The sequence below is a fragment of the Daphnia pulex genome, chromosome 9, assembly GCF_021134715.1.
Source record: "Daphnia pulex isolate KAP4 chromosome 9, ASM2113471v1".
NCBI lineage: Eukaryota > Metazoa > Arthropoda > Branchiopoda > Diplostraca > Daphniidae > Daphnia > Daphnia pulex.
The window spans coordinates 2,664,450-2,689,904 of NC_060025.1; the positions used below are offsets into that span (position 1 = coordinate 2,664,450).

Below are 25,455 nucleotides of genomic sequence, written 5' to 3' on the forward strand. Positions count from 1 at the left end.
TCATGATGACAAAGCCGTAATAATGGAATTCACAGCAACCAACAGCATTACTCTACATGTTGAGATAAATTTCCTGATGCTAAAGAAAGTGTCATGAAGTATTGCAGGAGTGTGGTGATAGGTGGTTCACTTTACACTCTTCATGTCACTGAAACTCTAAGTGGAAATGGGACAAGGAAATTCTGTATGTTATTTGCAAATTTACACAAATTTACCTATAAGAAATAAAACTCTACCTATCTTTTAGCTGGGTTGCCTTTCCAAAGTAAAAATAGCCGTAACAACAAACATGCTGTTGCAGCCTTGCAGGGTATGCCACCAAATTTGCGAGTTTCAGAAAAGATCCTATGGTTCATAAGCAAGAATACATATGTTATATGAAAATCTGAATTGTAATGGTCTGGTAGCAGTAATGGGGAAATACCTTATCTCGGCACATTTATATTCCACTATATGTGCTCTTCAAACATGGGTTTTTGGCTTTTGACAGCATGAGGATCTAATGGATGGAAATTGACTGAGCACTAAGTCAACTTGTTGGAATGACTGACAGTATGCATCTAGAATTTGAAGAAATAAGTTGATAGTATAGTATAAAAATAAGAAAACTATGTAAAGATAAACCTACATAAGATACGAAGTTAAATTTGGTATTTGAAATCACAGGAATAAGTATAAATTACCATCAATTTGTTTCGCTCATTTTGCCTCGTTTCACCCATGGCCTACTTAATGGTTAAGGCCTGTAAACTTGAATCCTGCCCCATGAAGGCGAGAGGATCTGCCAAATTCCCTATCCTTTCCCCGGGCAAGAGCCAATCAGACGAAAAATGGAGGTTACAACTTCGCCACCTGTCGTTCAATACTGCTATCTCGTTAGAATGGTTAGGTAGCTTGATATAATAAATTTTTCTACGGGCATTTCAAAGCAATTGTAGCTGTATGGATAGCGATGTCAGCCACCACACCACGGCACGGCGTTCAATTCTCGGGTGGAAGGTATCTTTTTAATTTGCAGTTTATAACAAAGGTTGTGTTTCACGGAATAATTTATTCAAAAATTTTGCTGGAATTATACACATGTCCTTTTTACCCTATTTAGTCGTTTTCCTCAACATCTGCTGTTGAACTTAGTAGGAAAAACGCATTTCGTGGCATCAAACAATTTGTTATTTAGTTTACAACGAAATTTACATCTTAAAACACCAGATGGCGAAGTTGTAACCTCCATTTTTCGCCTGATTGGCTCTCACAGGGACAGGGCTAGGGAATTTGGCCACACCTCTCGCCTTCATGGCAGTGGATACAAGTCTACAGGCCTTAACCATAGAGTAGGCCATGGTTTCACCATGAACAACATTGGCGACCCTGGCGACATCTAGTAACGAGTTTTGGAACTTAAGTTGGTTGCACAGTCAGTCACAGACGTCAGACAGACATGTCAATAGACAATACGCGTAACTTCACAAGTTACTTAAAAAAAGTTTAACAACGGAGATCGGATAACAAGTGAACTGTTTTAAGTAATAGATAAAACAATCTTTAGCTAATAATTCTTACTGCATTCTTGACTAAATGTTTTCAGATAATTTCAGCTGAAGTTTTCATGTACCTTGCAAACTAGGTGCTTGTGACAATAGAAATGAAATGGTCTAATCCAATAAAGCAAGCTCACAGGCACAACCTATGTCTTCTGAAGAAAAATTATTTCTGTTGCAGGTTAGTTATTTTACCAAAAATATTTTGAATTACTGTGTTCTTTAAGACAATATAATGTTCACATTTACTTTTCCCTTTCAAGTTGTAAATCTTCAGATATTGATGCTTTCGCCATCAGATCCGCCAATTCTTTGTTGCTGATGAGAGAGAGAATTCATCATTTTGTGTGCAACAGTTTTAATGATTTTTATTTCTAATTTAAATTTTGCTTTATATTTTGCATTTAGACCGAATGAGAACCATTTTGTTGCCCATCCAAGGATAAGGAAAAGGCCAACACCACCAACACGGTCAACAAGGTTCTTTGTTTGTTTACCCTTTGGCTGGTGAAAGATTGTTGTGCATCAAGTTAACCTGTGGCTGTTCCTTGTTGCTGGTGTCTTGTTACGGAAGTTGCAGGCAGTATTTTGTTCAATTTGCATTATGTCTGTAGATTTACAGCTAGTTTAAGTCTTAGCTTCACCTTCTTCTTTGTTCCAGTCTAATTCACACATGGATTTTTTCAGCCAGTCTGTTGAATTTGACGTGCACAATTTTCTTAATGGTATAATTATGATAGGCTTAATTAACTCCTGTAAATAACATAAAGTGACATTTATTTGTCTTTTCATTGACAGCATTTCCATTGATGCTGAAGATTAATTCATTTAATTTTGGTTATAGGTTTAGCGTTTATGTTCGCGTAGTTGCTGTCCGATGTGGGCGTGGCACGTTGTTGCAGCCTATGAGCAGCTGGTGTCTGGTGAAAGATCTTTCTGCATCAAGTTCAACTGGTTGTTCCTTGGTGGTGGTGTTGTGTACCAAAATTGCATCATTACATTGTTAATTTGTCATTGTGTCTATGTAGTTATCGTTTATAAGTTAAGAAGCATCAAAAAGAAATATGGGATGTTCATGTCAAACAAATAATAAACATTTTTGGGGGATTGGGAAAGGACAGTGGAGTATGTTGGAGGGAGGGGTAATTCAAGTTTGGATAAAAAATTAGTTAATCTATAACCCTACAAACATATCCCTACCAATTAATCTCCAAACCCCTTCCAATTCTTCAAATAACCCCAAAAACATGCACATTTTAATCCTTAAATTTCTACCCTAAAACCACACAAACCAATTTTAAACCCAAACAATGTAGTGTCAATAATGAATAAAAAATTTGTATTTTAAACCAGCTTTTTTCTTTTTCTTTTCAATAATTCAATAAACAGAGCGTCCGGTTCAATACATTTTTCTACTGTACGAGTTTATTGCAAACCCGGCACCACCGCTGCGGCAATGAGACAAAAAGCGATGATCTATTTGTGCGGAAATCTGCGTGACTGATGCAGATGTCCGCAAAACTAATCCACGGCTTTTTCTTTCATTGGGTAGTGGGCTGCTTCTTATAAACTCGCACATGCTGTTATAGGTTTTGTCTACGGCCCCCAGAGATAGTATCTGGACCGAGAAGAAGAGAGAAGTACGAGGCAAGTTTTTCCGGGGAGATCATCCTATGCTCATACTAGGCTTCCGGGTTAGACTCATGACCCTCCAAAAGTTTTCATCGGATCATGGGCCTTCCAAGTCCCCGTTCGACCAGAGCCCTCCCCTCCTCCTGGTTTCACAGCGGGTGAGTGACCACCGGCGGGCGTTGGTTAGTGGTTAGTTAGGGAAACGGGGCCACAGAAAAGAAGGGAGCCCAGAAATGCACTTGTAGTTTAACTAACTACACAATTTATAAGTCTTGAATGACAGCATGCTCTCGTCGGTTTTCGGCAATGGATGAAGTCCACGATAAGTAGCGAAGGAGTTAGCCTGTAGGCACTAGGCAGAATGAACATTTTACATTTATTTTGGATGACAATAATATTAAACAAAATTTTAGCAACAGAAAGCAATACCTCAAATGAGGAGGGCCCGTTTAAGGAAATAACAGGTGAGATTCTAAGTTAGCAGCCAACAAATTATCAAACAAGGGACCTTGTTGACTGTATACTTTATAGTCATTGTCATATTTCTTCAAAGGACATGACTTTTCATGAAATCTGTCATACAAATGTAGAAACCTGTAATTTGAACCTGTAAATACAATAAAAAATTAAGTCACTTTGCTTATAATATTTAATAAATTTTTTTACACTGAATTATGTTACAGATCTAAACGATTTAAGGATCAAACCCCGTGCTGTGTTGAGAGACGAGAGCACAAGGGTAGTAGGAGTCAGCGAGGGGTGAGTTGACAAGCCGTCAGTTGGGTAGTCGAATTACGCTGGAGCAGGCACAACCATGCCTCGAAGCGACGGAAGGATGGCACGCATGTGAGCTTTATTGCTGAATGTCAGCACGTTAGTCAGTCGTCACTGATCTTTCGTCAGTTTCCACGAATGAATTCCGTCCATGGAATAGCGGCGCAGGATTAACCTGAAACGAGAATGGAGGTGACTTCAGATTTTTGAAATTTCATGTAAGAACGACAGCAAGCAATACCTCAAAATAAGAGTGGGCCCATTCCAAGGATATAGGAATGGGGATTGAAGTGGTAAAAGCCAATTCAGGTTAACAAACAAAGAACTTTGTTGACCGTGTTGGTGGTGTTGGCCTTTTCTTTTTCCTTTAAAGGACAGACGGATGGCTCTAATTCAGTCTAAATGCAAAATCTAAAAGAAAATCTCAATTAACAAAAAATAATCAAAACTATTGCACCCTACATGATGAATTCTCAAAATGCTATGTAAAAATAACTTGCATGTTATCTGTGATGACCACCATAATAGAATTTGTTGTCATTTTCTTTACCCTTGTATTGACCGTCAAGTCATTTTCCTCCTGGAAGGACAACCATGATGCTGATTCTATTTCAGTGATACACAAAATCTAAATAAAAGAAAACAAATAATAATAATCAAACAACTGCACTCAATATAATGATTTCTCTATATTCTATGTAAAAATAACTAATGGGGTGACAATTTTAGAGTTTATTAAAGCTTAGATATCAACATTTGCAGATTCACAATATGCAAACACAATGAGCTTGAAAATGAGATGTTGAGATTTTAAAGTTTACTGTTGAAAAATAATGATTGTTCAAATGAACAATGTTAATAAAATCAAATTTTCAAATTTTATTTAAAAAAATATGTATACACAGTAAGCTGTTCACTAGGATTTCCCTTGTTTTGTTATCATTGGTTATTTTTTCAGACAACTCAGTGACACTGTGACACAGCCTATGTTGACAAGGTATACAAGTGACTGACAGGCATAGACCTTGGCATGCAACACCATGTTAACCTAAGGATTCACGCTTTTCATGAACCTTTTATTTCGATCAAATAAACTGTAGCACTAATTGAAATGAATAATGGCTCAAAACGCACAATGCAAACTAAATGATCAGCCACACTCACACGACAGCAATTGTCATAATGCTCGCTTGGCGCCTGCCCAGTAACGAAAAATCTACTCTACAGTCCTACAGTGCTACACTACACTCATGGGAAATCCATAAATATAGCATCAAAATGTTGAAAATGAATGTAGTAAGAAAAATTGATACTTGAATTTATGAAGATATCCACAAAGGAAAAGGAACACGTATCGAACGATCAACCAGCTCTAGATCAACCACAGCAAGTCACCAACCAAGAAATCCACGCGTGAATGAAGCACGAGAAATGGGATTCCATGAAGTAGTATGAAATTTCTCTACCAGGTGCCTCTGAGAAAAGAAAACAGATTATGAATAAAATGCGGCTTTTTCAAAAGTGGAGAGAGGTTTGATCAGTACACACCTAAATCCGCGCTGGAAAGTCGCCTGATAATCCCCAGTTGTTGAGTACAATTGTTCATGCCATAAATCACTCAATGGCAACCCTATTAACTTTTAGTTCTACTTCTGCGATTGGGATAAAAAAAGTGTTAAAAGGTTACAAGGTGATATAATGAAATGGACGAATTGTCGATGTCGTGAGAAGAGAATTATACAAAGAAGTATAATGGCTCACAACACAATGCGCCACAATGGCAAAAAATCCTAAAATTCTAAATACAAAACTTACTGAAAACTACAAAAGTTTTTTTTTGCGATTGTTTCCCATATCGGCCAAACTTCTTAGTCTATTTTTCGCGAATTAAAGTAAACTTTGGCAAAAAATCTGAGAAGAAATGTTGAATAAAATTCGTAACTAATCAATTAAACGAAGTGCACAGCTTAAAAAGATCAATTAACTATAATATTAAAATTTTTTTGCCTATGTATTTATGTAAGTAGATGGCGTACTTTACTTTCACACCCATTTATTTAACGCAGTATGCAAAGCGGAATACAAAATAAAATTGATTTAATTTCGCTGGGCAAATGGCAAAACTACAAATTAAAAATTCATATGCCAAATAAAGTTCTAATAATAAATAATTAACATGATAGCAAATAGCCATACGTAGAATTTTTTCTGGTAGGTAAAACACAAAAATAGGTCCTCTACAAGAAAAATACGAAGGGAATGCATCATAACTGACAGGTAATCCCTTCGGGGGATTTAGCCGTGAGTCTATCAAAACTCCGCCAAAGAAAAAGCTGAAGAGGTTGCCGTTCCCAGTTTCATTCCGTGTAGACGAACACTAAAGGTGTACTTTCATTTTTATCATGATCTTTTAACGCAGTAAAAAAAAAACAATTCAATCAATGATGAAATCTGCATCCGTGGTGTTTTGTTGGCTGTTAGTGGCGAGTGTCGGTTGCTATGTCCTTTATTTAGCGCGTTCACCTACAGTTGTCAACTGGTACACAATTGACGTCGAAACAATGAAACACCTTGACATGCTTGAGTACATTCAATGGACTAATAACGCCACCAGTTGCAAAGTGGAACAAGATTTCGGTGGTAACGTTGACGGTAAGAAATCTGTCTGCTTAGATCCGCAAGTTCGTCCAGAACCCGGGAATTGCCTCGTCTATTCATTTGGCGTCAATCACGAATGGACGTTTGACGAAGCAATGGCTAGCTACGGATGTCAAGTTTACGCATTCGATCCCATGGTCAAACAAAGTTACAATCGATCAGATAACATTCACGTTTACAACTACGGGCTGAGCTTCAAAACTGAAATTTCGGTGCAAAACTGGACGGTTATGCCTTTAAAGAAACTCTACAAGATGATGGTGCCTGTGCACGGACGGATGCCCATAAGCTACCTCAAATACGACATGGAAGATGGAAATTTGCGGGTTGTGCCAGACATTGTTCAAACAGGCATGCTGGCGAACGTTCGCCAGTTGGCCTTGGAGGTACACATTGAGCCTGAAGGAAAGATCGAAGATTTCCGTGATATGGTGGAAGTCTTACAGGTTAAAAGAAAGTATAATTATCTACTCGTTATCCCCCTCACTTGAAATTATCCTATATACGCAGGCTGTGGAAGAGCTGGGAATGGTCCGCTTCGCCTCCAACGGTATTCCTTCATCTCATGACTGGTATGAACCTTTAGAGTATGAGGGATACTTGGATTACGACATCGTTTGGTATATAACTCGCAAATGAATTAATGTTTACATTCGGAATTAAATGTTATGTTTTCTTCCAGGTACAACGGTGACCTGATTCAAGAAAAAAATTAGTCGAGTACAGAAAAAAATAAATTATTAGCCCAAAGAATCAAATGCTCGTCTACTACTTTCACTTCAATCTTAACCGTACGTGGCAACTCAAAAAAAAGACTGCTGAGAGACAGAGGGTTGATTGCATCTATCACAAGTGACAGGGTAATCAAGCGTTTTCGAATAGCCAATGCAACCAACGACAATCTATTCTTATGAAAGTTATTAAACTCGCATGACGGTGAGTAGCCGAAAGGGGGATTGTAAAGATGGGTAAAAGGGGCGTGTTCCATTCTTTGCCGGAGAGTTCCATGCGCCGTTAGGGTTGTTTTTCAAGGGCACTTATTCAAAAAAATGAAACTGTGGAATAGAAAAATAATCTTGAACTACTGGGTTACCTGCCAACAATACCAGTCTTTGGTTATCTATCCTTAAGGTGAGTCAAAAAGTGGATTTTCTTCCTTGTGATGATCCACGTTTAGAATGGGTCGCAAAAGAGAACTAGAGCTGAGGAAACAGCTTGCAATTCGGACATTTGCTAGTATGTTAGGTATGATTACAATAGTTTTATATGTAATCAAAGCAAGTGGAAGTAATGGGATGGCTTCAAATGTCTCTCCATCAGTGCGACGAAAATGTGATTCACCTGTAGACTGGAGTGTCACTCAAGTAGGAGATTTGACTGTTGATCAAATGATCGAATACGTGGAATGGACCAACAGTACGGCGTGTCGTCTCACTCACGATTTCGGTGGACACACCCATGAAGATGGTGTTGATGGGCAAAAAGCTGTTTGCATGGATCCACTAATCAGGCCGGAAAGATACAGCGAGTGTTTAGTCTATTCGTTTGGAATCAGCAACGACTGGACGTTCGACGAAGAGATTGTAAAGTTGGGATGCAGAGTCTTCGCTTTTGATCCATCGATGAATCAGGACGATCACGATCATACGCCTAAAATTCACTTTTACAATTTGGGGCTAGGCGATCGCGACGAGCGATGGAACAAGGATCCTAATATGAACTGGACGATGAGGTCGCTAGAGTCCATTTACTACAGACTACTTAAACACGAGGGCAGATACATAGACTACCTTAAGATGGACATTGAACATTCTGAATGGATAGTCTTACCTCAAATCATCTCCTCCGGTATGATGGATTTAGTGAGGCAGCTGTCAGTTGAAATACATCTTCCTGAACAAGGTGGAATCGATGAATTTCATAGACGCATCAAGGTCATCAAGGCGCTAGAAGATTATGGAATGGTCCGCTTTGATTCCAAATACAACCCTTGGTCGCTGGAATGGAACGTCGCCGTCGACTGGGAAGGATATAATGCATACGAGATTGTTTGGTTCAATTCTAAACTTGTCCGAACGAAACCCATGGTGGAAATGAATTCGACCCAACGTCAACCTAGAGTCAATAAGAAAAAGAAAATACATAATCCAATAAATGTCAACAGATCCATGTACAGAAAAAAAAATTTAAAAGGTTGATAACATGCCATGTGTTTTGTGAAATAAACTATTGCGCAAACGACTTGTTTAAATCTTCCGCGAAAACTTTTTGAAACATTTGATAAACGATTCTATACCTTAAGGGCATTAATCGATAAAACGCCCCTTTTTAATGATTAATTCCACAATTGCCCGGTTATCTAAGGCAGTTGATCTCTAGCTCTTGGCTAGTTCACTGAACAACTTCACCTGCATTATTTTAGTTTTTACGACAGAAACAAAGTTCTAGTAGATATATAAACGATAGATTTCAATATTTAAAAAAGCACTACTAATTGGAAAAGTAAGTTTTGACAGCAAGCAGGTGTTCTTGCCTGCTTTCGACTGTGACTTTTTGTTAAAAGAATTTAAGAATCTTTTACCTTATGCAGAATGGCTTATGCTGTTGAACACCAGTACACCAGAACACCAGTACGCCGATTTCTCGAAGTGTTTCGTGATGAGCACCAGTGTAAGATTATTATGATATTCTCTAGTTGACACATATCACTGAATCTGTTACTTATCGTGCATGTTTCATTTCAATTTGCTGTATAGACGATAGGAGACCATGTGGGCTTACACCAGTTCATCCATCTAAGGCCGTGCCCAAGAGAAAACCATGTCACGCTGCTGGAATTTTCCCGATCAAACCTAAAAAAGGTAAGCACATTAATGTTGCATGACTATTGTGTAGTAACTTTTATGTTTTACTTATCAGCTGGGCAGAGCCGATCTCGCCTACCAGTACCCGTACGTTCAGTGGAATCAGGGGTGAGATCTTCCAAGGTACAAGCAAAGTCCACCGGGACAACTTTTCGTAAAGAAAAATCGAGAATCCCAGTCCTGTCAAATCAATTCACCATCCACGCACCTAAAATTGAAGCTTTAAAGAAGAGAGAGAGAGAGATTATGGCGGAGTTTTTTAAAGTTAGAGCCGAGAGGGAACACGTTGAAAGTCTTCAACGTAAACTCCTCGTTCACAAACCCACACCCGTTAAAACACGAAAACGTCGCTCCAAGTCTCTAGCATTAGACAGTCCTTTCTCCCTCGACAACGATAGTGTAACAGGTAGTTACAATGAGTAAATGGACGAACTCAAAGTATGGGAGAACAGCTTGTATTGACGAGACACAGGTCTAGATGTTACATACAGTAACAGTGTACATCGTATAGTCTCTGCGGAGTCTCAGGTGGGCTCCGCTTAAGTAGTGGTGGGTTGCTGACGTGGCTGTGCCTTGCGGGTACAGACTGGAGGTCACTTTCCAGACGATCCAGATACGTGTTGATCACGTGCATCTAGCGTGCGGGTTGCCAGCTACTACCTATTAAGGAGTGTGTCGAGGCTGTCGCTAAGTGAACGGTCAAGCAACCGTTACATTCCTCCCTTATTTGAAGGAAATGAATATTTCGTGTTAGTTAAAGAATAATGTTAATTTCTCTTAATGAAAACCCTTTTAACCTTTACCGAAGTTAGTATGTGAATTTGTTATGGCGGAGAGGTCTACACCCATTCCTCCCTTATTTGAAAAAGACGAATCCGTATTTTGAATTCTTTGATCAGACGATTTCCTTTTCGTAGGCTTCTTTACTGTTGTAGCCTCGGGGATTTTAGAAAGTTTTTTCAAGTCCAGTTTCACTTTCTGTATCAGCTATGCTCAGTAGTTGTCTGATATATCATTTGAATGGATCGTTCGTTCAACTCCTTTATTAATTTTGCATCTATTAGTGAGATTCGGTTTAAATAAAGTTCCTTTGGTTGAGGAGATTGCATAGTGTACTGCAACATTTCGTAGTCTTCGTCGATTTGATACATCAATAATTTGGGATCGGAAAATTTTTCAATTACTATGAGCGTTTACCTCAAGTTCATTTTCCGATCTGCACATGTAGACTTTAAGAAGCACGGCGTCGTGTTACTCGAAGAGTAATTCTTCAGTAAACGATTGTAATAGTGGTTCAGTTTTGCTTGTGCAATCGCGTATTTTTTTTTTTGTTTTTGCTAATAAACTGTCTCATACCATGGTTTTATGAGGACAAGTTTAGTTGGCAATCACTAACAATCCTCACAAGAGGCCTTCATCATTTTTTTGCTCTAAGGTCGTAAAGCCTTGAGAAGAAAGAAAGGTTAAATTCTTGTACTGGAATGTAAAGTTTTGTGGACGTTGACTCTACGAAATTTAGTTGTTCACCCCATTAATTGTATCACGTTCCGTCCCGTGATAATAGGGTTAGTTGTACACATACATCAGAAGTATTATAATCCGGTGGTCTTATAGTGGGTGGTGGCATGTAATTGCTTAAATGGCTTGGTTTAGCTCGTTTCTGTCATTACTGAAGTTTGAAAAAATGTGTATCTCGATAGTTGATCGTGTTGTCAGTCAAACCGTCTTAGTTCAGTGTTATTTGCCAGTGAACTTTTGTTTTGAAGATTAGGCCGATACATTTTTTTTTTGAATAGCGAACACAGTGTGTCGCATACTCTATATCCATCAAGATACATCCATTTTCAAGTAGGCGTTTTAAAACGGGGCCCCTGCTGCTAAATATTTCCAACCGTAAAGAAAACGTGTGTCAATCGGTATGGATGGCAGTAGGGCTGTGCACGTTTGTTATGGCGTTTGTTCAGCATAAATTAACAGTTTGCAATATGTGTACATGCTTGGACAACAAACAGAAGTATCTCTTATGTAGTTTCACCGGGACTACTGTCTTGCTCAATGTCGGCAAGTTCCTTTCTTTGCGCCATGCCGTCCATGTAGATTTCCTTGCAAAATATATCTAGTTGCTGAGTAGGGTTCCACTCAGTTCTAGTTTACTTGGTCATGTGTTTATAGAGGCATACGCAACAGAATGTTCTCTTGAATCAATAACAGATTCCTCATGGGTTTTCTCTTGAGAATTTAATATTCTCCTCATGGACGTCCTGGTTTTCCTGAGGTTGAGGCATCTGGGAAAGAATTCCGTCGACTCCATATCCGCATGCATCCGTGTGTATGATAAAAGGCTTGGTGAAGTCGGGATACGCGAGGACAGGAGAGGAGCACAATATTTCTTTGATGCGTTCGAAGCACGTCTGCTCCTCAGTTCCCCGTTTCCATGGTACTTTGCTTTTTGTAAGCTGGGAACCATGGGTCTTGTTGGTGAATTTGTAAATATCTTCTGTAGTTGGTTACGGATTAAATAGCTTCGATTCCTCCTTAGGATACGATATGTCCTAAAAATCCCACTTTTTCCTTTGAGAAACGATACTTATCGGCATTTTAATATTTACACATAGGCCTGTTGTAGAAGGGTAAAAACATTCTCCAGGTGAAAAATGTGAAATAGTTGTGCTGAGTTATAACATTCTTAATTTGCTGCTGTTTCTTCTTGATGAAGTGTGGAATTGTCTGTCTTGATTAGTTTCGTCCATACAGGAAGACGTACGGAATAGTAAGTTAGAACGCAATATGTGGCGTTTTCTTTGTTAGTTCAAACAAGATGGTCGATTGGGTCGGAAAAATGAGAGAATTCAATGACAGTAGTAAAGTATAAAATAAAAATGTGTGTGAAAAAATGGAAAGGGATGCATTAGAAGGTTAGTTAAGGGTTGGGGTGTTGAATCTACATTTATATACTACGAAGATGGAATATTTTTAGAAATGTGATTTGTTATTTAAAAATATTGGTGGATTGAATGATTTGGTCTTCAATAACCAGTTTGAATCATTTGGTGAATTTTCAGTACATATGAAAATTACTTCAAAATCAGTTTTGTGGTTGAGCGTTGATTTGAGGACTTGAAATACAGCTGTCAACATGTTGAATTTTGAATACTCAAGGTATGTTTTTAAATTTTACTGTTTTTGGTGATAAAGTTTGAGTGTATCGTAGATGGTAGTGATGAGTGTGATGATATGTAGATAATCTTGAAGATTTTGTTGTATCGTATGGCAAGGTCTGGAAGAGATGGTGGAAGGTTCGGGCTGAAAGATGTTGAAGATGTCAGCTTCGCGCAGGCACGTTCACCAAATGTAACAGGTAGTTACAATGAGTAAATGGACGAACTCAAAGTATGGGAGAACAGCTTGTATTGACGAGACACAGGTCTAGATGTTACATACAGTAACAGTGTACATCGTATAGTCTCTGCGGAGTCTCAGGTGGGCTCCGCTTAAGTAGTGGTGGGTTGCTGACGTGGCTGTGCCTTGCGGGTACAGACTGGAGGTCACTTTCCAGACGATCCAGATACGTGTTGATCACGTGCATCTAGCGTGCGGGTTGCCAGCTACTACCTATTAAGGAGTGTGTCGAGGCTGTCGCTAAGTGAACGGTCAAGCAACCGTTACAATAGTCAGAACATGGGAAATATGTCACCTTTGCCCCTGTTGTCACCGACCCAATCGAAAAATCCAGGCTCCATCTACGAGAATTACCGCCGTACGTTAAATTTCCTTCAAACGCCTTCACGCTCAACTTTTAAACACCGGACTAGATCTACTCTACAAAGCGATAATGGCACCAACGTTTCCCAACTAGTGCAGAGCCAACTTGCTCACCTGTTTAATTAAATGTCCCTGTAAATTGTGTTTTAATGGAAAAGTGGCTTTTAAATTTAACTTAATATATACAAATACAATTATTTTAAAAACAAAATTACACTTTATTTATACGGTTTAACATTTTCTTGGTGAGAATTGACGGATTTTCTGGGTTTAAATTCTGTTTTAACTTTTAAAATGTTACGTTTCCGACACACGGTTAACGTTCAATAATACAAAAAGGGAAATTAATCTTTCTTAAATGACGTATGGTTGTGATGAATCATGCAGATTTCTGCATGGATTCCACATACCAAGAAGGGAGCAAATTCCGACTTCTGGTTTCACCCAGTTCGTTGCGGAAAGAGATGACACGTGACATCGCATCAAATTCGAATAGAAAGTGATCGTTGGAAGTCGAATCCTTTGGTATGCACTCCTTGACAAATTTCAAAAACTTTAAGCAAAAGTTCATACAGATGTTTGATTTCCAGCAGTCCTACAAACAGAAAAAACGTTCCAAATAAGCTGTCGGGCGCTCACAGAAATTTGTGTAAGGAAATCTACTCACGGTGGATTGTTTTCGCAGCTGATTCACATCCATGGTCTCTAGGCGTGAAACTATCCCCTAAAAAATTAATGATAAGTTTAAATTGATAATAACAAATTAATCCATGGGTTTTAACAAGTAATTTACATCATCATCTCGGTAGCCGACGACTATTTTAGGGATGCCGACAATAAAGGATTGAGCCCACCATTTCATTGATTTGAACCTATAGGGAAAAGGATTAAATAAGTGCATTGCGACAACAAGATTCTTTTTTGGTGTTTCGGTACCGATTGAAAGCAGCCTGTTGCATTTCATTTCCAATGTGTTTATTGGTCTTGAGTTCAACAAAGTTCTGGAGATCAAGGAAAGGTGGTTGGCTTTCTTTTGTGACGGCATCAACTTCCGCTCCATAAAGAAGAGGGAGGCCACCGATTCTCGTTTTGAGAACGCAGCAAAATTCGGCATTGGTATTGACCTGCTCGTTGGGATTCGGGTTTCCGTTTGGAGAACCTATAAAGTAATAAAGCAAGTTGTACAAGGAATTTTGATTTAGAATATATCAAGCTAAACATACTGGCACAGAGATATTGCTCAAACTTGAATCCCCAGATGGACTTTTCTTTCTGCACGGCAATTGAGCCATTTTGCTTTTTACTCTCCTTAAGTTGCCATAAATAGATGGAGTTTTGAAATCGGGTAGCAAGTATAGTCCAATTCTCCTGGCATTCATATGGGGTTGCAATCAGCAGAGTGAGTAGTCCACGATAACAGACAAACTCAACCAGCAAAGGTCTGAGAGGATGTTCATGATCAATGATATTCTTGTGCTCTGCCTTTCGCTCTTGAAGGATCCATCTCAGCAGATCATCCAACATCTTCTGTCTGATGGACTCTTCATCTTTTTCAACAACTCTTGATACTCCTCTTTTCAAATCAAAATTGACCTTGCAGCTCCCAGATGTTGAAGCTTCTGGGGGCATCGATAGATACCTAAGTTCCGAGTAATCATTCACATAATTTCTGTGGATATCTAATGAAAACGAACCCACGTTCTTGGGCCTCGTAAACTCTGGGAAATTCCCTGGAGAATAGAACAAAGAACAAATAAAATACACAAGAAAGAAAAATGTTTCAAAGAATCGTGTTGATACCGTCGAACTCTTCAATGTCAATCAAGCTCAAATTCTTTCTAAGTTTCTCGTTGTTATTATTCCTAAATCTTGGATCTCGAATTGATCCATTCTTCATATCTATGTATTGGCGCTTCATTTTCCTTTACTTATTAGTTCGAAGACGAAAAGAGCACATGTGAAACATGTGGTGACCAAGACTCGATTGAAAAGAAAACTTGAATTTTAATAATAGACGAACAACGTTGCCAAACGTTGACCGATAAAAACAAAACATTGTTTATATTTAAAACTTTTTTTTTATTCGTTAAAATACTTGAGCTGTATTCTTTTTTTTTCACAATATTTACGAAAAATTTACGTCAAAAACCTACAAAATATCCAATCATGTTAGTATAATATCAAGTGGAAATTCCGCCAATTAAATCAATAAACAAGTTTATATAATATGAACATGTTGTCAAACGTTTTTGAAGAAGACGTGATATTAAAAAAAAAAATACGACATTCGTCATTATTATAAATTTCCCATTTTTGAATTCTTATCTTTCCAATCTGCGAGACCGACAATAACTTGATCGGCTTCATGTCTACTCAAACAATGGCGAATGACACGTAATGTAATGGCGACGCGGCGGTCCATGGCATCGAAATGTCCCGCAGCTAAAATCGGATCAAGTGGATCGCGTGCCAACGACTTGCGCATGAGAGAACTGAGTCGAAATGGCCCGTGATGAAAACGTAAAAGAGTTGCGAGCGTCGTCCGCCTCACAAGGCAACATTGGTATAGTGGAGCCAAAATTGACATTTCGTCGTGATTGGGTCGACCGAACGCACGACCTTGATCCAAGTGAATGGGGAACGTTTGATTGCCAAACAAACTCAGAGTTTCATAATGATGACGATCCATGTTCCCGGCCAAGAAATCGAAGATGGCCAAATCGATTAAATCGACCAATCGGCGTCCTTCGTTGTAAGGAGGAAGTTGGCGGACTTGATCGCAGTATTGATCATCTATTTTTGAGGAGGAAAAACAGTGAAATTCAATAAATCGGCTATAAAACGTGTGATAACTTTTCATTCTGTATCCTTTACCTTCTTCCCATTGGGCTTTTTTACGTTTGTGGTAGGATCTTCGCCATGGGTGGCGCCAAGTTTTTCTTGGCACAAATTCTTTATCGGGCAAAAAAGCGGCCAGTGATGCTTCCATTTGGTCTGGATGACCGCAAATAGCGTGGCCGGTATCACAGTAATAGCTGCATTTACCTGCACATATACACAGAAGAGAAATCGTGAATCACAGAGTCTGGTCACCCAGAGATTGGCTGTCACCGTGGTTACCATGGAAACAGAGATTTTGTGCGGGAGAAATAAAGAAAGTTCGCAATAGCTCGCCAGTGGCAAGGGCATACAATTCGGTGGTCATGTTGACCAATCGACCGACAACGGGTGGAGCTCGCCGGAAGCCCATAATTCGATCAAGGTGGAAGGCGGCTATCTCGGCGTTGTGACGTTCGTAATCGGTAAAGTAAAAGTGATTAGGTAAAGTTTCCTGTTCACGCGGGAATCTGAAAGGTGAACAAAATAAATTTTTCAAAAAAATTAGGACGAATGTTTTGAATAACCCAAGTACCAAAAAAAAGAATAAAAAAAACCCTTCACCTCATGGGTTTCAACATCGCCATCCCCCCTGGGGCAAACTCGATGACTAGTTTCAGCTGCGTACCACCTTCTTTTTGACCTATTTTCACGCAGAAAGAAAAAAATACAATAACAAAATGATTCGTGAATTCATTCGTGAGAAACAAAAACCGGTTTATAACCGACGAAAGACTTACTGATGTTGTAAAATTCTAGACTAGTCATGTCTTGCAGGAGTTCGTCGATCATTGGGTCATCCTCGTGGTATAACTCTTCCTTCGAAATAGAGACGTGAAACTTTTCCCAAGAAGTGGCATCCTCACTTTTATTACAAAAATCCATTTTAATGACAGATGCCGTTAGATTATTACATGCAGGGTTTTTTCCCCCCTTACTTACCTAAGACTAACGTTGCGCAGCCGCATAACAGTCACGTCCAACTCACGCAGGTGACCTTGAACGGGCCGACTCAGCTCTGCCGGCACAATGTATTTCATAAGATCTTTGAATTGACTTTTACGGTGATCCAAACCACTGCCATCGGAATTCTTGTAGGTTTTATTTGTATCCGATGGCGAAGACCTTTTGCCCTTTAAAAGGTCCCGCATCACATCCGCCTTGGAACCCTGTTCATTGTTGCTTTAAAGGACAAAATACACATTGGGGTTGATTAAATGAAAATAAAATGGTCTGGCGAAATTTTTAATAAACGAGGCCACCACGCATGAAAATCATAGATAATAGCAATTCTAGCCTCAGCGACCACCAATACCAAGTACCAAAAAATGGAGGTGGACATGCGGAACGTGCCCAGCTAGCGGCTATGATCGATTGTGTTAAAAAGAATTGCTGTGTACGGTACTTTCTTTCTCCAGTCCGGTTTTTGCTATTTGTTGACTGACTGGCAAAATTTATATTCACAGTTGCAACGAAGAGAGAAAGTCCCCACACAATTGTATACACATATGTCTATAAGCTCATCTGCCCGCTACAAATAACAGTCGTAAAAACCCCCCCATCGTTAAAAGATAGCGGTTCCTTTTCCCGTCGATTTGATCAAAAGTGTCATTAAAATAGTTTTCGTTCAGCTCTTTCGTCCTCTTTTTTCTTCAGAGATATCTTTCAAGTCGTAAAGTAATCGGGGGCTTTGTTTCCGCCGTTATCCAAAGTTGGAAATCAGTACAACGTGTACGTACGTAGGTTAGTTATAATGCAGCTTTCTGCTTTCTAGATCTCATCCCGGTAAAGAAAATTGGTGACAGAAGTGATAGTTGTTAACCTCAATTCTCCACCCCAGCCAACCCGTTTTGAATTTTTGCTTTTCATTCGTGTCTCGAATCTTATCTTTTTCTTTTAGCTGAACACCAAAAAAGATAGTTCCTTTTTTTCACAATGTAAAATTACCTTTGTTGGGCAGCTGGGTCGTCATCGTTGAGTGTCGCGTTGCTCGCAACGACCCCGAGCTCCATATCGTCATTGTTGTTGGCATTGGGCTGCTGCTGCTGTGCAGTAGGAAGAACTGGATGTTCTAGATTATTAGACGGCACTACAGCAGCAGGATTGTGTTTGTCGAGAAATTGTCGTTGAAACTCTTTCCCCTCTTTTTGTCTGGCTGTTCCGTGCCTGAGCGCTGGAAGAATAAATCCGGCATCGGGTTGCTCTGCTCGTCCTCCACTGGAGGCGTAGCGTATATCAAGCACTAATACGGATGTGAGGAGGACAACACTCACGCCCAAAGCCAGAGCCACTCTTTCCTTCCACTTCATCACTACAATTCTCTTGTTGATCTCGTTGATGGTATTGACGGCGGCCCAGCGTCCGATCGTAATTGTCTTGGCATCCCTTTTCAAAAGGAAACTATTGGGTAATGGCCCAGAAAGAAACCGAACAAAAAACAAAAACAAATTGTGGTGTTATTCAATTGTTAAAGAATGAAAGGAAAACCCTTTCACTGAGAATAATGGATAGACAAAGCATTACCTCAACCTGATTTATAATATGGGGAGTCTGGGAGTTTGTTGTTTTTTCGTTCTCGACCGTCACTCACCAAGGGGAAAAAATAACCACAACTTTCACTATTAACCTTAAACTTTGTGTGTGTGCTGTGGTGGTGCGATCAGCTCACGAACATTTTTTCTCTCTCAGCACGAGATTTATAGCTCGACTACAACAACAATAACAACAACATCACGAAATCAATTGGTGCTGTGCAGAAAATCCTCCCCTCTCGAAATGTGGCCAAATTTTTGTTGTGTAGAGTCACTCGGTGATAAGAGAATGTTGATAAGATGATGAGACCATCGTCGAAAGACGTGCTACTGCTAAAAACATTCGACGGGAGACTGACCGACTTCGGGCTGCCAACGTGCCTTTTAATACACTCACTCTTTTCTTTTTCTTTTCCCCATTTTCTTTGACTATGGCGGCTGCTATGCCAGTGTGAGTATACCAAAGCTAATTTCAAACGTCGGCTGCATTCCATACACGCCCATCGATTTTTCTATGCTGTGCTTATTACTGCTTGCTACAGTTTATTCGAAGCGATTTGATCAATAATCAATCGTTCGTGACTGCTGCTGCTCGACGACTCTATAAAACTGAGTTACGATAGCTAAAATTCAATGATTACGTAACCATGGCAATTTTTCGCGACTGCAATTGCATTTTACCTTCTCCTTCGATGTACCAACAGGAAGATTATTTAAATGAAGTCTAATAACCGGTTTCGCTCGCTGCTGTGGACCCCGTGGTGGTGTAATTACAACATTTTCATTAGAAAGTATTGAATTAGTAAATTTTATCATGGACCTGGAACTAAATATGGTATTAGACCAGAACTGTAGATTGAATCTTCCTTTAAGAAACGTCCTACATTTGTCTTTTGTTTAAATTTTCCAATTCTGAAATCCAGAAATTTCTCTTCACATATTTTTTCTGTTTGTTTTTTCCCTCCGTCGTGTTGAAGGGGGGGAAATCCGGCGTTTGTATACAAAAAGTTCGACAATCCCACAGTCCACTCGATCGTGAAAGCGAAGTGACTAACCGCAATAAGGGATGGGAAGGGAGAAACCGTATCAATAACATCATTAACGGGCTCTATTCTATGGACAACATGTTTATGGTAGGGAAGCTCTTATTTCTATTCTCAACGGGACCAGCAGATAAGTATAGTACGGGCCTATTATACTTCAGTGCAACTACACGGATAGTTTACAAAGTACAAACAAAAATTAGAGGGGCATGTCGTCTTTGTTACGGTCGTGAGAACTTTTTTCCGTTCCGGACGAAAATAATAAAAGATTGATATTTTGTTCTGACTAAACTCTTTTAACTCTTAAACAAGTTTTGACCTTAGGCGAAATAATTTCAGCCGCGTTACTTATCCCGCCTTGAAAGTCCATTAAATTACAATTATCGTGATGCTCATGTCTACGATTTAACCGGTTGGGGATCGAGGTGCAAGTTGATTCAGCCGTGGAAGAGATTGTGGTCGAAGAAAAAAAAAACAAACAAAATATTCTCAAAAACATTTCCAATGCGATTCGCTGACTGCTAAGAGGATAATAAGAACCAAACAGACTTCCGTAATTGAGTACAGCTGTGCAAACAAATTTGTTCCAACTGTTGGGCGCGCCGTTGCCGGATGTAGGAAGACAACACAATTTACCAAATCGACTTTTTCATAGGAGGAAAAAAGCAGTTAGAAACAGCTACATTCCGGTTGTGAGAAATTTCTACCCTCCCCCTGATAAAAATTTGCTGTTCCTTTCTTTGTGTTTATAACACCGAGGCGAAACCGTATCTCCCGCCTTTCACATGTCACTTGTAAACCGGAATGAAAGTGTTCTGACTTGTCATGTCCCGCTACACACACTTCTATTGAGTTTCCAACAAACAGATCCAACTAGTTTTTTTTTAAGGCTTATCCGGTTTCTCCTCCAGCAGCCATTGACTTTAAAAAGAAAGCATTACTACTCGGATTACTGGAAAACGTCAGATGGCAACATAAACTTGCGGTTGGGTAACTTTTTAAATTGATAGATAAAATAATAATAAGACTTTTCATTTCAAATGAAAAAGAAATGTAGTAGAAACAACTGAAGGACAAATGCCATTGTCAGGTGATATTGTATCGTCTTGCAGGATTCCATCGAAAAAGGGAAAATTTACGGAATACGTGTGGCATTTACGCTATTGACTCATCAGCAACAGCTCGGGCGAAAGCAAAATCTGAATCACGAGCACAAAGTTGAGTTGATAAAAAAAAAAGAGTGGACGTTCTTCAACGTTAAATAAATCATGATTGTCTTATTTAACGCGAAGAAGATGATGAACTGCGACTGTAACGGCGATTGTTGCCACCTGAACGGCGATTGGGTGAACGAGACCTGGAACGGGCAGGTGGAGGTGGTCTCCTATCTCTGTCCCTTCGTGGAGGAGATCGTCGACGTAGGGGAGAACGTCTTCGGAATCTGTAGAAATGAACACAACAGATGCAAATAACCGGAATAAAGATTTACTTTAGTAGTATATTACCTTGGTGGAGATCGACCACCACCCATGCCCCAACGGCCCGGTCGATTTCTGGGTGGTGAATTCCGTCGAGGTGGTGGTGGACGGTTTTTAGGGATCAGCACAGGGGCGGCTGTGATTTCTTGTCCATCAATTTGGCCTAGAGATTATTTGAGATTAAAAACGTATTTATAGCAGTAACCAACAAACGTTACTTTACCTCCGTCCATATGCTTCATTGCATTTTCTGCTTCGTCGGCAGTACTGAACTCGATGTAAGCAAAGCCCCGGTGGAGGTGACTTAACCCAGCACGTTCGTTGGGAAACTCGACAGCTTTGATGGTTCCGTAAACGGAGAAAATTTCGTTAATGTGTTCCTTGTTGACATTGCGCGTCAGTCGGCCGATGTGGATTCGAAGTGGCTTGGGTGTAGGTGAACGATCGCGACGACGCCTCCGGGGAGATGTAGAGCGGGATCGTTTGTTTTCTTTGTTTCTGTCTTTGTCAACATTCTTTTCTCCATCCAGTTTTGTTTTCTCTTCATCAGGTTTGCTATCAACTTTTGGCTTATCACTCGCTGGGGCTCTGTACGTCAACAAAAATGCTGTTATCACAAGAAACTTGTTTACCGTCATCCAACTAGAATAATTACCTCTTTTTCTGGTGCTTCTTTAATGAACCGCTGGAACGTGAGGAACCTGATGAATCAGAAGAGCTAGATGAACTAGATGATGATCTAGAGTCTGAAGAAGAACTGCTGGATGATCGTGAACTAGAGCTGCTGCTACTGCTGCTGCTGGACGATCTAGAACTGAAATGTCACATTAAGCTGAAGGTTTCATTAAACACAACAAAGTTTAACACTACCTTCTGCTTGAAGAACTATCACTGCTTGAAGCTCTGCCTTTTTTCTTCCCAGAATCTTTGGTATCCTTTTTGTCTTTGCTAGCATCTTTTGATTTACTGGAATCTTCGCCGGCTTTCCGGTCTTTTCGATCGCCAGTTTCTTTGTCCGGCCTAAGTGATTTACACAAATTTAAAATATTGTTAATTTAGATTCATCGTAAAAATTTACTAAATTATTAAATGATGCTGAGGATTTAACTCGATTTACTCACATTTTCAGAAAGTTTTATTGAAAAACATACGAGTTGATAAAGGGGAGGAGCGTTAAAAACAGACGCTTAATGCCACTTGCACAACGTTGCCTGTATTAAATAGATTCTCGTTTTTATTTTTATGAATGTAAAGTTATAGTTTTTTAATTGGAACAAGTTATGTGAATTTTTTAAAGATTAAATCAAAGATTATTTAATTTTTTATTATTAAAATGTTAAACTAGTTGTACGACAGCCGACGGCAACGAAAAAATGTTTCGGCAATGATTGTTTTTGGGCTGTTGCCGAAACTCTACAAGGCCGTCAGTACGTATAGCAACCACTTGAAAACACTGGCCAAGTGGCAAAAGAAATGGCAGACAGGAGAAAGAGCAGGTAATCCCTTGCATGACTGTTTAAAAATATTATAAGCTTCCGGTCGTCACAATAATATTATGATGCTGTTTCAAATTTTAGCGGGCCACATTCGGCGGAAATAGCGGTCGTAAGAGAAATCTATGACGGTGAAAACGCCCAGGAAAGATTTGAGCTAGAACTAGAACGAGCTCTGGAAGCTGCTGTTCCAGTAATTGTCATTGAGCCAGTTCGACTAGGCGATGAAACGGCGCGATGGATCGCCGTTGGAAATTGTCTTCACAAGACAGCAGTACTTGCTGGACTTGGTTCGGTCATAACAGGTAAATTGTTGCTAGTATTCAGTTGTTGCATTATATAAGTCTAATTTTGTTAAATTTCCTGTTTAGGATTTTTCTGTGATAATCGTCCATACATATACACTCCATTAGGTCTCCTTTCCTTGCTGTGTACAGGACTGTACACAGCATCTTGGCAATTTGATCCTTGCTGTAAATACCAGGTAGAATACATACACTTGACTAAGTTGGCAAAGGTCATAGCAGATATCGGTTTTGCTTCAGGTTGAAATGGATACAAAAAGACTGGCCAAATTACCAGTTAATAGGTTGACCACTTCCAGTCCCATAGTTCTCGTAAGAAGAGATGATAACAAACGGAAGACTCTTCATTGCACCATCTGTGTTACAGCAGCTAGCATTACCCTTTGGAAGCTGTACTTTATTGCCTTCAAGTAGTCTTGTTATAAAGAAAACTTCCCAAATGTACAAACTGAACAATACATCCTTATTATATCAGAATGTATTAGAGATTCTCTACTAGAAATTAACGACTTTTTTTGCTCTTGGCCGCTCGACGCGCCATAAGTTTGAAATAAACGTTGGGTAGAATTGCACGAAGAAATACTGCTAAACGATAAAAGAGTGAGCAGAGCATCAGCTCTTGGGTTTTTTCCTTAATTGCAATGACAATTTCATATGCAGCTTGGAGTGGATCCGCTCCCGACTCCGTAGTTTCATCCGTCTGTCCATATTTGTCTCCTCGGCCCGTCAGCGCGTTCAGAGACAAACTTGTGCGGATGTATCCGGGGTTAATGACTGTCACATCAATCTTGTGACGATGGATTTCCGCTCGCAGACTGTCGCTAAATGCCTGAAGTGCATGTTTGGAAGCAGCATAGGCCGATCTGGAATCGACATAGACGATAAAAATTAAATATTAATGTATTCAAAAACATGATAAAACTTACCGAAACGGAATTGCCAGTTTTGATTGAAGTGATCCAATCATCACGATATGGCCACTTTGTCGTATTATCATTGAAGGAAGAATAGCTAAGTTACAATTAAATCAGAAACCCGATTTTTAAAAGATCACATTTGACGGTATTTACCTTTAGTCAATCCAATTGTTCCGAAGTAGTTAATGTTCATTACTTTGGCATCCACTTCCAGGGAAGTATCAGTTACTTCTCCTCTGTAACTGATTCCAGCGTTGTTCACAAGTATATCGACATATCCGTAGACCCCGAGAATAGTTCTTACTTTGTCCGCTAAATTGTTTAGGTCTTGAAGATCTAGTTCAATGATTACAGGTGGATAGATGGTGCCTTTTCTCAAGCCAGAACCCAGTAACTGTTCTTTCACACGATCAAGTTCAGTGTATCGCCTGGACGCGATAATCAACTTGCATCCTTCTGTGTACAAGCACTTTGCCAGGGCTTCGCCGAGACCAGAGCTGGCACCCGTGATGAGAACAACTTTACCTTCGAGACTGGAATCATGTCTCGAAATTCTTTGCTTTATAGCGAAAAATGCTTCAACCAATCTTCCTATTATTGTTAATGGTAAGAAAAGCAAACAGGCAATACAATTCAACCATTTTTTGGCCCAATTCAGCAATAGATTGCCTTTAAATGGCAGCCTCAGAATCTGTGCATCAGGTCCAGTTTTGCTGGGTGACTCTAATGAACCTAAAATAAAAACAAGAAAAAAATAACACATTTAAGTTACTTCACAACAACACAAATAAGTTATTTCTTAATTATTATTCATTCACAGAAGTTTTGTTTCAAATAATAGTTGCTAAATTTGCAATCATTAAGTGACAGGAAAAGAACTGTCAATTGGTTTTTGACACGGAAAGTGAAGTGTGAATAAACTAATTAGTAACTAATAACACTGCATGTAAGAACTGTCATTGAGCACATTTAGTGGCTGACAACTTGCTCTTAATAGTTTTGCCTGATATTAAAAGTTAATGACACTTACCCAGTGGTATATTGCCATCTGTAGTGGTGGTCGTTTCGGAGGCTTTTCCCACAGACGAAGTTTTCATAATCTATTGTTTTGTAATTAGTAGTTTTAGGCAAAACTCTTAAATGCATTTTTTTAACGTTGAAAAAAGGCGATTACTTACAGAGGTGGCTTCCTACAATGAATGGAAACACGACTTTCACCCTACGTGCCCGTAATGATACTGTGCACGCGGTACAATACTGCTTTTTACCATTCCTCTATCGTGTTGTTGATTATGGTTTTGGAAGCAGTCGAAAATTATCAGTTCAAATGTTAACGTTGTTGAGTTGTATTAGCAGATACTAGGTGGCATTTCAAGGCGGCAAAAATCGAAATTACTCAAACGAGTCGTCAAATCCGCCATAGTAAAACGGTTGAAGTGAAAATCCGCAACAATTTGACAATTTGACAATGACTTGATTTCCTTTTGATTACGAAGGGAAAAACACACTTCCCTATTGGAAATGGGACTTTAAATGGGGTTTTCAAAAGAAAATGAAATATAATCTAATACATAAAATAGCCT

At 39.4% G+C, this 25,455-nt stretch overlaps 8 protein-coding genes and 2 long non-coding RNA genes across 19 annotated transcripts; 4 read left to right on the forward strand and 6 right to left on the reverse strand.

The window, feature by feature from the left end:
* The first annotated feature begins 1,480 nt into the window (after positions 1-1,480).
* On the forward strand, positions 1,481-2,891 carry LOC124203111. Of its 2 annotated transcripts, XM_046599709.1 has the most exons (3): positions 1,481-1,719; positions 1,947-2,018; positions 2,383-2,891. In XM_046599709.1, the coding sequence occupies exons 1-3, from the start codon at positions 1,643-1,645 to the stop codon at positions 2,543-2,545; spliced, it is 312 nt and encodes a 103-aa protein (XP_046455665.1). In that variant the 5' UTR covers positions 1,481-1,642; the 3' UTR covers positions 2,546-2,891. The 2 variants fall into 2 exon arrangements, 1 of the variants encoding a protein (XP_046455665.1); XR_006878432.1 differs by lacking the exon at positions 1,481-1,719 and having other exon boundaries at positions 1,751-2,121.
* Positions 2,892-2,915: 24 nt separating this feature from the next.
* On the reverse strand, positions 2,916-5,989 carry LOC124203117. Of its 2 annotated transcripts, XR_006878442.1 has the most exons (7): positions 5,493-5,796; positions 5,258-5,419; positions 4,495-4,572; positions 4,186-4,355; positions 3,878-4,119; positions 3,600-3,777; positions 2,916-3,522 (listed from the first exon to the last, which is right to left on the reverse strand). It is a non-coding gene; the product is annotated as an uncharacterized LOC124203117 (long non-coding RNA). The 2 variants fall into 2 exon arrangements; XR_006878441.1 differs by having other exon boundaries at positions 4,186-4,572; positions 5,493-5,989.
* Positions 5,990-6,385: 396 nt separating this feature from the next.
* Positions 6,386-7,405, forward strand: LOC124203106. The gene is made up of 3 exons (XM_046599701.1): positions 6,386-7,048; positions 7,113-7,222; positions 7,285-7,405. Exons 1-3 carry the CDS (start codon positions 6,386-6,388, stop codon positions 7,316-7,318), a joined length of 807 nt encoding a protein of 268 aa, XP_046455657.1. The 3' UTR covers positions 7,319-7,405.
* Positions 7,406-7,780: 375 nt separating this feature from the next.
* On the forward strand, positions 7,781-13,439 carry LOC124203102. 6 transcript variants are annotated; one of them, XR_006878431.1, is made up of 6 exons: positions 7,781-9,104; positions 9,174-9,272; positions 9,359-9,463; positions 9,522-9,865; positions 11,873-11,875; positions 13,142-13,439. XR_006878431.1 is itself a non-coding variant. In XM_046599693.1 (5 exons), the coding sequence occupies exons 2-5, from the start codon at positions 9,194-9,196 to the stop codon at positions 13,264-13,266; spliced, it is 657 nt and encodes a 218-aa protein (XP_046455649.1). In that variant the 5' UTR covers positions 8,947-9,104; position 9,193; the 3' UTR covers positions 13,267-13,439. The 6 variants fall into 6 exon arrangements, 3 of the variants coding, with proteins under 3 accessions (XP_046455649.1, XP_046455647.1, XP_046455648.1); XR_006878429.1 differs by having other exon boundaries at positions 9,193-9,272; XR_006878430.1 differs by lacking the exon at positions 11,873-11,875 and having other exon boundaries at positions 9,193-9,272; positions 13,138-13,439.
* On the reverse strand, positions 9,906-13,127 carry LOC124203119. The gene is made up of 2 exons (XR_006878445.1): positions 10,270-13,127; positions 9,906-10,188 (listed from the first exon to the last, which is right to left on the reverse strand). It is a non-coding gene; the product is annotated as an uncharacterized LOC124203119 (long non-coding RNA).
* Positions 13,274-15,227, reverse strand: LOC124203096 (decapping and exoribonuclease protein-like). The gene is made up of 6 exons (XM_046599682.1): positions 15,029-15,227; positions 14,452-14,958; positions 14,165-14,387; positions 14,022-14,100; positions 13,896-13,952; positions 13,274-13,823 (listed from the first exon to the last, which is right to left on the reverse strand). The coding sequence occupies exons 1-6, from the start codon at positions 15,144-15,146 to the stop codon at positions 13,608-13,610; spliced, it is 1,200 nt and encodes a 399-aa protein (XP_046455638.1). The 5' UTR covers positions 15,147-15,227; the 3' UTR covers positions 13,274-13,607.
* A 56-nt stretch (positions 15,228-15,283) lies between these two features.
* On the reverse strand, positions 15,284-20,266 carry LOC124203088 (extracellular serine/threonine protein CG31145-like). 2 transcript variants are annotated; one of them, XM_046599671.1, is made up of 8 exons: positions 18,629-20,266; positions 18,053-18,505; positions 17,048-17,287; positions 16,846-16,970; positions 16,670-16,748; positions 16,349-16,575; positions 16,103-16,273; positions 15,284-16,021 (listed from the first exon to the last, which is right to left on the reverse strand). In XM_046599671.1, the coding sequence occupies exons 2-8, from the start codon at positions 18,412-18,414 to the stop codon at positions 15,525-15,527; spliced, it is 1,701 nt and encodes a 566-aa protein (XP_046455627.1). In that variant the 5' UTR covers positions 18,415-18,505; positions 18,629-20,266; the 3' UTR covers positions 15,284-15,524. The 2 variants fall into 2 exon arrangements, with proteins under 2 accessions (XP_046455627.1, XP_046455628.1); XM_046599672.1 differs by having other exon boundaries at positions 18,635-19,084.
* Positions 20,267-20,746: 480 nt separating this feature from the next.
* LOC124203103 (RNA-binding protein with serine-rich domain 1-B-like) lies at positions 20,747-22,364 on the reverse strand. Of its 2 annotated transcripts, none has more exons than XM_046599695.1 (6): positions 22,279-22,364; positions 22,028-22,177; positions 21,813-21,965; positions 21,381-21,745; positions 21,185-21,320; positions 20,747-21,120 (listed from the first exon to the last, which is right to left on the reverse strand). In XM_046599695.1, coding segments are annotated over exons 1-6 (966 nt in total). In that variant the 5' UTR covers positions 22,281-22,364; the 3' UTR covers positions 20,747-20,960. The 2 variants fall into 2 exon arrangements, with proteins under 2 accessions (XP_046455651.1, XP_046455650.1); XM_046599694.1 differs by having other exon boundaries at positions 21,813-21,971; positions 22,279-22,362.
* A 131-nt stretch (positions 22,365-22,495) lies between these two features.
* LOC124203110 (transmembrane protein 11, mitochondrial-like) lies at positions 22,496-23,432 on the forward strand. The gene is made up of 4 exons (XM_046599708.1): positions 22,496-22,653; positions 22,735-22,955; positions 23,022-23,134; positions 23,196-23,432. Exons 1-4 carry the CDS (start codon positions 22,631-22,633, stop codon positions 23,367-23,369), a joined length of 531 nt encoding a protein of 176 aa, XP_046455664.1. The 5' UTR covers positions 22,496-22,630; the 3' UTR covers positions 23,370-23,432.
* LOC124203101 (dehydrogenase/reductase SDR family protein 7-like) lies at positions 23,418-25,199 on the reverse strand. The gene is made up of 5 exons (XM_046599690.1): positions 25,051-25,199; positions 24,903-24,972; positions 24,026-24,604; positions 23,882-23,966; positions 23,418-23,818 (listed from the first exon to the last, which is right to left on the reverse strand). Exons 2-5 carry the CDS (start codon positions 24,967-24,969, stop codon positions 23,458-23,460), a joined length of 1,092 nt encoding a protein of 363 aa, XP_046455646.1. The 5' UTR covers positions 24,970-24,972; positions 25,051-25,199; the 3' UTR covers positions 23,418-23,457.
* Between the last annotated feature and the right edge of the window lie 256 nt (positions 25,200-25,455).